Below are 8366 nucleotides of genomic sequence, written 5' to 3'. Positions count from 1 at the left end.
TTGCTTTTGATGAATTTGATGCTAAATAAACACCCTTACGAAATCTTAAATAAGATTCCTTTGAACTAGATTCCAAAGATAAATTGAAACCATTTTTCATTATATTGCAGCCACCACAACTATTACAAGACAAATCTGAACATGTATTTGGTACACCGTGATATAATGTGGTAAGGTTATATGGAGGCAACAGTTGTTTTGCAAGCTCTATTTTCTTTTGATTTCCAAAAATATTTAAAAAAACTTCCGATGGAAAAACTTCACCATTCATTTCACTACTACTCTTTTCCCAACTAAATAAAAAATCTTTCCAAATATTATTTAATTCTAAATTTATAGACATTTAATTATTTTTTTTATTTATTTATTAATTTATTTATTTATTTATTTATTTATTTATTTATTTATTTATTTATTTATTTATTTATGTATCTGTTCCTTTTATTTATTTATTCATTTATTATTAATTTAAAATGTTTGATTTATTAATTTAAAAACTTAAAACTTAATTTAAAGATTAAGTTTTTTAAATTGGAGGGGTGGGGGGGGAGTTTAAAAAAATGAGTTAAATTATTATTTCTATTATTACTTTTATTAAATTCCACTGAATTCTAAACTGCTATTAATGGGCCATTTTTCATCTTTGTTGCCACTGGCACTTTAATTTGAACATTCCTGGATAAAGAAACAACTTTAAAGAGATGTTTGTTTTCTCTAAATTAAATCTATTTATACTTTGTATTTTTTTTTTTTTTTTTTTTTATTATATATATTTTTATTTTATTGTTTTTGGACATTTAATAAAATTTTCCACCTTTTTATTTTATTTATTTAACCTTCATTATATTTACATTTTGTTTTATAATTAAATCCATCAAATAAATAAACAATAAATAAAAATAAAAAATAAAAAAACAACCACATTCACACAAACAAAGCACTACCACATTTGTAATTTATACAATTCAATAAAATGTTTATTAATTTTAAAAAATATATTTAAAAAAAAAATAAAAATAATTTATTTTAAAAAAAAATTTTAAAAAAAAAAAAAAATAAAAAAAAAAAAAAATCTTCGTTTTATTATTATTTTATTTTTTCAGTTCAATAAGATATTTTCATTTTAATCTTTATTACTTCTTTTTTTATCTTTATTTAAAATAATTATTTATAAATAATATGAATACTATATAAATAATAATTTTAAAATAATTTTTTACCAAACAAAAATTATATTTTTTCTTTTTATTATATTAAAAAAAATAAAATAAAATAAATAATAATAGTAACAATGGATATTTTTGAAGATGTACCATTAACAACCCAAAACTCTCAAGTTAATAATAATAATAAAAATATAAATAACAGCAACAGTAATAACAACTTATCACCATTAATTAATGAAAAAAAGAACGAATTCGATAATAGCACTCCCATATTACTTTCAAATAATGATATAAATTTAGGTTTAAATAATTTTCAGCAAAACTTTCAATATTTGATTCCTAATGGCGCAAGTAGCGGAGGCAGTGTAATAACCTCACCCTATATTAAATCATCAATCCAAAATAAAAACAGCCCAAAGATATTAACTAATAATAACAATAATTGTAATAATAACAATACAAAGCCAATTGATAATTTTAATTTGTATGAAAATAATCAAAACAATAAAAATACTATAATCGATAACAATAATTTAAATTCTAACGACTATAATAAAAATGAAACAATAAAACTAATTAATAATATTGATAATATATTGTATAACAATAATAAAAATAACGAAAGTAAACAATTTTATAATAATGATATCAATAATAATAACAATAATAAAATTAAAAAATTAATAAATCAAACTATATCGAAACCCTTATCAATATTTTTTCAAGTATTTAGCTCTTATTTTGATAAACGACATCAATCCCCAGCAACAACAACATCATCAGCAACTATTAAAAATTCAGATTTAGGTAGTGCACCTTCAGGAAATAATAAAGATAGTTTAGCAGTATCAACAAACAATAATATTGAAATTGAATTTAGCTCAGAGTTTAGTAACAATAACAGCAACTCAATTAATAATAGTAATAATACAACAAATAATAACAACATCAAACCAAATATAATATTTTATACATCCTATGTTGTAATTCTATATTTAATTTATGGATTTTTACAAGAACTATTATTTAAAAAACAAGAGGTTAATTTTTTTGCGCTTTATTCATTCAGTCAATTCTTTTTTTCATTTTTATTCTCTATTAGAGATATTATTTTACAACAACGAAGAACCAATAAAACCAACAACAATAATAATAGTTTAAATAACAATATAAATAATTTATCACATTTACAAATTTTCCAAAGATTATCAATTAAAAAAATTAAACTTTATACACTCTTATCTTTTGTTTTGTTCTTAACCAAAACATTGGGTAACGAATCATTAAGATTATTAAGTTATAAAACCAAAATATTATTTCAAACTTCAAAAATTATACCAGTTATGATAATTGGTGGAATCCTATTCAAAAGATCGCATACAACTACCGAATACGCCTCCATTGCAGCCATGCTTTCAGGTTTATTCTTGTTTGCTTTGGGTGATTCTGTAAACTCCTTCCTATCTCCTCTTGGAATAGTTTTAATTGTATCCTATATCTTTGTAGAATCTATAAAATCGATTTTGTATGAAAAAATTCTAAAAGATTTTTCCTCAGAACTAGAATTGGTAAATATAATCAATAAATATCTAATATTATAAAAAAAATAATACTAATAAAATTTTTTTTATTATTTAGTCATTATTTACAAATTTCTTTGGATCAATTTTAACTCTTCCAATTTTATTTTATTCAGGAGAATTAAAAAGCTCATTAGTTTATTTACTCACACACAAATTAGTGTTATTGTCAATGATGGGATTTATATCGCTTGGATATTTTGCAAATATAGCATATTTAAATCTTATAAAGATTACCGATGCTTTTTATGCAAATGTTATCTCGTCATTTAGAAAGTTTTTAACAATTTTACTTTCATTCTTTTTATTTCAAGACACAATGCTAACATTTCATCTTATTGGTATATTAATATTTTTTATTGGTTTGGGAACAGAAATTAGACAACAAAAACTAAAAGATCAAAAACTAAAACTATAAATAAATCAAAAATATAGTAGAAAGTTATAAAAAAATAAAATAAAAAAAAAAAAATTAATAAATTATTAATTTTAAAATATAACAAGTTTTTTTATTGTTTATTATATTTAAATATTATTTTATAATATATTTTTACATTTAGTTCTAGTTAAGAACCAAATATATTGAGTAAATGTTGTGTGTATGTGGAAGTATGTGTATGTGATGTAAATGTTGTGTGTATATATATTTTTAAAATGTGTATTGTGTCGTGTAATGTGTTTTTGTGTGTGTGTGGAAATGTATTTATGTGATGATATATTATTATTTATTATTATTATTATTATTATTTTATTTTAAATTATTTGTGAATACAGAATCTCTGGCGTAATCAGCATAATTAACTGATCTTTGAATACCATCATTAACAAGTTCTTTAACGAGTGGATTATTTAATTGAGCTTTAACTTGTTCACCCATTGATTGAGCTAAATCACCAATGAGAGCAAGAGCTGATGATGTGACTTCATCTGAACGATCACCATCTGAATGAATAACTTGAATGAAATTAAACATATCGTTAAGGTAAATGTTAAGTTCTTCTACTCTGTTATCACCTTTGAGACCTTGGAGGATACCAGTGTAAGCTTGGAAAATAGTTTCTCTTAATTCATTTAAGAATTCTTCATCATCTAACTCAGTCTTGGAAGCTTGGCTTAAGATTGGCATAACAGTTGGAAGATATGGGATAAAATCGGCACCAACAGAGATAGCAATATCACAAAGACATGAAATAGCACTTGGTTTAGCGTTCATAGAAAGTTTTGGATTGGTAAGATCACTGATGATTAATGGAACAATAGTCTCACAGATACCTGAGAATTTTTTACCAAATGAACGAGCTAAATCACCAACAATACCAATAGCAATATTGGTAACTGAACCATATTCTACATTTTGGAGGAAATTTATGAGGATGTTGAGGAATGGTGGGAAGAATTGTTCGAATTCGGATTCAAGAGCTAAGACAAGAGCATCGATAGCTAAAAGGGCTTCTTCGTAGATAATAACGGATTGGTTTTTGAATACTAAGAATAAATAGTTTAACATATCTTTAGCGTATGGTTGAATGTGTTCTTTTAATGTTGAGGCAATAGCTTGGAAAGTTGAACATAATAATGATTGAAGATTGAATTGAGCCTCACAGTCGTCTTGATTTAAAACTTCCATTTTGAATGATTGTTCGAAATCCATAAAAGTAACCTTTAAGATTTCGACAATTAATTCAGGTGAAGCATTAGAGTAGGAAATAAGAGAATTGAGAGCTTCATAGGCATTGGTTTTTAACTTATGATCATCATCTTCAATATCGGTTCTGTGTGCAGCTTTAATAAGACATTTGGCAATTTCTTGTGAGGCTGGTTGAAGAGTTGGATATGGACCTACACTGCCACCTTCAAAAGCTTGGCAAATGTTATGGATGGCCCAACAACAATGAGTGGCAACTTTAACGTTTTTATCTTCGGTGTAAGCAATAAGTTGTTTGAGGATACTTTCTAAAAGTTGTGAAACATTGAAAATTTGATGGTCACAGATTTGACCAATGGTCCATGAGGCAGTTTCCTTGACCATATCGTTTGTGTCACCGATTAATTGTAAAATGACTGGAATTAAATGAATAAGGGAATCACCAAGATTCTTACGGTCTTCTAAAATAGAACCCAATGCAGTACATGAGGCTTCTCTTAATCTCCACTCTTGGCTTGTAATATTGTTTTTAATAAATGGTAGAACCAACTCAGCAACACGATCTGGATCATTTTCGTTTAATTTTGTCATATGCATAAGATGAGAAATATATTGAATACAAGTTGCACCAGCTGGTGTAATACCCCAACCACCATCTTGATGTTCGCTTTGTTTGGTGAGAGTCTCTAACAAAATTGGAATTAAATTATCAAGAGCTTTTGGAATTACTAATTTATCTAATGGCTGTATATCGATTTGGTTTTGTTCTTCTTCTGCTAAACTTGTCCAGAATTCAATTGCTTGTAAAACGACATCTTCAGTTGGATCTTTTTGAATAGCTTCAACAGTTGTCTTTTTTTAAATTTGAAAAATAGAGTTAGTATATATCAATACATATTTATTAATTATTGGTAACATCATTTGATATACTTACTTTAAAAATTGGGTTCATATATTCTAAAATATGATCATAATAGATTGATGCAATTTTAACTAAATTTTCAAAGGCAGTTTTTTTGATTAATGGGTTTTGTGATTCTGAGTTATCGATAATGACCTTCATAATATAATCTCTTTGTTCTTTCTTTTCAAAATTGCCTTTAATAAATTCTAAGGTGTGACATAAAGCTTGAATACCAGCTAATTTAACATTTGGTGATTCATCTCTAATACCATCGGTAATAACTCTTAATACATTATCAGAATATTTACTCATAACATCTGGATCCTAAATTTATGATTTAAAATATGTTAATATAATAATAATAATAATAATAGTGTGATATTGTGTACTTACAATTTCTTCACAAATATAACCAATAGTTTGAAGTGTAACTTGTTTTAAATGTTCACCACCTGTTTCGATATTCTTAAAAAGAGATGGGATTAACTCTTCCCATAAACTGTGTGGGATTTCAATTAAACCAATATGTGAAATTACAATAGCTGCAGTGTGACGAGCATCATAAATTGGTGATGATAAACCTCTTAATAACTAGAATAGTAATAATTTTATAGAATTAATTATTTATTTTCATTGCTAAAATATCCCTAAAATTTTATTCCTATAATTTGTATACTATAAATAAATAATGAGTACTTACATCGTTTTTAATAACATTTCTAGCTGCAGCATCAATTGATACCCACTGTTTGATTAAAACTTCGTTTCTTTCTTGACTTTTAGAATAAATACTATTCTTTAAAACAATACCAGCTAATTGTCTAATTTTTGGTTCTCTTTCTTCATTGATAAGTTCGCTAGTTAATGAATGAATGAATAATGGCTATTTTAAGTATTAAAAAAAAAAAAAAAAAGTTAGTTTTTCATTTTCTATCATCGTTATTAATTTAAAATTAATAAAAAAAAACAAAATAAATAAAGATACCTACGAAATTTTGATTTGATGCAGTGGTTAAGAAATTTTCGGCAGCTTGACGAACATTTGGATCTAAAATTATAGTTTAAATTTGTAAATCACAAAAATAAAAAAATTTGATCATTGTTGTGTGATCATCATTATTAATTATTTGGTAATTGATAATTTGATTAAAAAAAAAATCATTGTTAATAATAATTTTTAAACCAATAATAATAAAATAAAAAAAATTTAATTTAAAAAAAAAAAAAAAAAAGGGTAAAAACCCTAATGTGAACTACATACCTGGATTACTGGCCCCTACTAAAGCTTGAAGTAATTCCATTTTATTTATATTTATTATATATTATACCTAGATTAAAACGAGGAATTGTGAGAAATAAGGATTATAATATTGTTTTTGGAACCCAATGGAACCCAAAGATAGAATAAAAAAATATATTTAGGTGTGAAATAATAAAAAAAAAAATTTTATGAAATTTTTAAAAAAAAAAAAAAAAAATAAAAAAAAAAAAAAAATAAAAAAAAAAAAAAAAATTTAAAAAAATTTTTAAAAATTTTTTATATTTAAATTTATACAAATATAATAGTTTTATATGTTTTTTTAAATATGTGTTAATAAAATTACATTACTTACCTTTTTAAAAAAATTTATAATTTTAAGATAAAGAAAAAACCAATATATACAAAAAAAAAAAAAAAAATATACAACACAAACAAATATTTATTGCGCTTTCTTTGAAATTTTTAATGACAAAAAAAAAAAATTAAAAAATTTAAAAAACTAAAAAAAAAAAAAAAAAGAAATAAATAAAAATGATTTTTCAAATAATGAATGGAAAAAGAGCGCTCTTTTAAAATGATCATCAACAGCCACAGAACCCAAATCCACAAGAACATGCGACAGTATAGAATGAAGTTCAAAGCAATAAAATCAGATCAAACGAAGAAGTTGTAATATATATAAATAAAAATAAAATAAAATAAATAAATAAAATTTAAAGATATAAATAAAAGAAATTACCCAATAAATAATAATCAAAAGATATTAGTTTTTTTTTTTTCGATGGTGGGGTGTAAAATATCTTTTTTTTTTTTTTTTTTTTTTTAAATTTGCAGAATTAAAATAAAAACACAATATTTTTATTAAAAATGGTTTGGTTAGATTATTACATAGTTTTAATAATGGTACAACATTTTGTTGATTTATAATACTATTACAATAGCATAAATTTAAATTGATTAATTACAACCACATGAACCACCTAATAAACCACCGACAATTCCACCAACGATACTAGTGACGGCAGTTAAATTGATATCAACATTGACATTAACATCAATATTGGCAGCTGCTGGAATAAAGATTGGACCACTACCGCCACAACCACCACATGCAACTTTATTTGATGACATTGATAATGAAGCACTCTTTGAGCTGATGCTTGATTTTGAGCTGGTGCTCATTGGAGATAATGAAGTTAAAGCAGCTAAAATAATATATAAATAAATTAGAATTAATTAATTTTAATAAAAATAATAGTTTTTAAATTAAACTTACATAAAATTGTCATTTTTGTTGTTTAGTTTTTGATGTTTTTGAGTTGATTAAATGTTTTTTTTTTATTTATTATTTATACTTTTTTTTTATCAATATTTTTTATTTAAATTTATTTAAAAAAATAAAGAATTTACAAAACTTTATATAAAGTAGTTACATTTTATTTGTTTTAAAACTTTATAGTATAAAATAATATAATATGGGTGTAAAAAATAAAAAAAAGTGTTAATCTATATTTTTTTAAAAAATCACACACTTGATTTATTCTAGTAAATCTTGTGTTTAAATATAGTTGTGTGAGTGAAAGATTTGTACTTTTATAGTGGTAAGGTTAAAAATGTCTTTTAAAGTTAAATATTATAATAATTAATTTAAAAAAATAACAGTTTCTTTTTAAATAAATGATACCAACCCCTCTATTTTGACTCTCAATTAATTAAAAATTGATTTATTTGATAAAAGATAAAAATTCAAATTATTTTTTTTATCTATAATAATTTTTTTTTTTTTTTTTAATTATTTAACTAAATAATA

The 8366-nt window shown here is 23.4% G+C and overlaps 4 protein-coding genes across 4 annotated transcripts; 1 reads left to right on the top strand and 3 right to left on the bottom strand.

Annotated features, from left to right (window-relative positions):
* Nucleotides 1-31: 31 nt before the first annotated feature.
* On the bottom strand, nt 32-343 carry DICPUDRAFT_160105 (uncharacterized protein; the record flags this gene model as incomplete). Its single annotated transcript, XM_003294954.1, has 1 exon — nt 32-343. A coding segment is annotated over one exon (312 nt), but the record flags the coding sequence as incomplete, so codon positions are not given.
* A 948-nt stretch (nt 344-1291) lies between these two features.
* Nucleotides 1292-3164, top strand: DICPUDRAFT_160104 (uncharacterized protein; the record flags this gene model as incomplete). The annotated part of the gene is made up of 2 exons (XM_003294955.1): nt 1292-2734; nt 2805-3164. 2 exons carry the CDS (start codon nt 1292-1294, stop codon nt 3162-3164), a joined length of 1803 nt encoding a protein of 600 aa, XP_003295003.1.
* Nucleotides 3165-3228: 64 nt separating this feature from the next.
* Nucleotides 3229-6698, bottom strand: DICPUDRAFT_51827 (uncharacterized protein). The gene is made up of 6 exons (XM_003294953.1): nt 6557-6698; nt 6285-6343; nt 5996-6178; nt 5689-5886; nt 5326-5619; nt 3229-5243 (listed from the first exon to the last, which is right to left on the bottom strand). Exons 1-6 carry the CDS (start codon nt 6594-6596, stop codon nt 3495-3497), a joined length of 2523 nt encoding a protein of 840 aa, XP_003295001.1. The 5' UTR covers nt 6597-6698; the 3' UTR covers nt 3229-3494.
* An 810-nt stretch (nt 6699-7508) lies between these two features.
* On the bottom strand, nt 7509-7752 carry DICPUDRAFT_73800 (uncharacterized protein). The gene has a single exon (XM_003294952.1). It carries the CDS (start codon nt 7736-7738, stop codon nt 7514-7516), a length of 225 nt encoding a protein of 74 aa, XP_003295000.1. The 5' UTR covers nt 7739-7752; the 3' UTR covers nt 7509-7513.
* Between the last annotated feature and the right edge of the window lie 614 nt (nt 7753-8366).

Source organism: Dictyostelium purpureum, assembly GCF_000190715.1.
Source record: "Dictyostelium purpureum unplaced genomic scaffold DICPUscaffold_689, whole genome shotgun sequence".
NCBI lineage: Eukaryota > Evosea > Eumycetozoa > Dictyosteliales > Dictyosteliaceae > Dictyostelium > Dictyostelium purpureum.
This window is presented reverse-complemented; position numbering and strand designations above follow the sequence as displayed.

What these genes read in the sequence shown, in the direction of transcription:
- DICPUDRAFT_73800 (XM_003294952.1), bottom strand. Translation starts at nt 7,738, where the DNA reads ATGAGCACCAGCTCAAAATCAAGCATCAGCTCAAAGAGTGCTTCATTA.
- DICPUDRAFT_51827 (XM_003294953.1), bottom strand. Translation starts at nt 6,596, where the DNA reads ATGGAATTACTTCAAGCTTTAGTAGGGGCCAGTAATCCAG. An exon ending in AGTAGGGGCCAGTAATCCAG is followed by an intron (nt 6,344 to 6,556) that starts GTATGTAGTTCA and finishes CTATAATTTTAG; the next exon opens with ATCCAAATGTTCGTCAAGCT. An exon ending in CTGCATCAAATCAAAATTTC is followed by an intron (nt 6,179 to 6,284) that starts GTAGGTATCTTT and finishes TACTTAAAATAG; the next exon opens with CCATTATTCATTCATTCATT.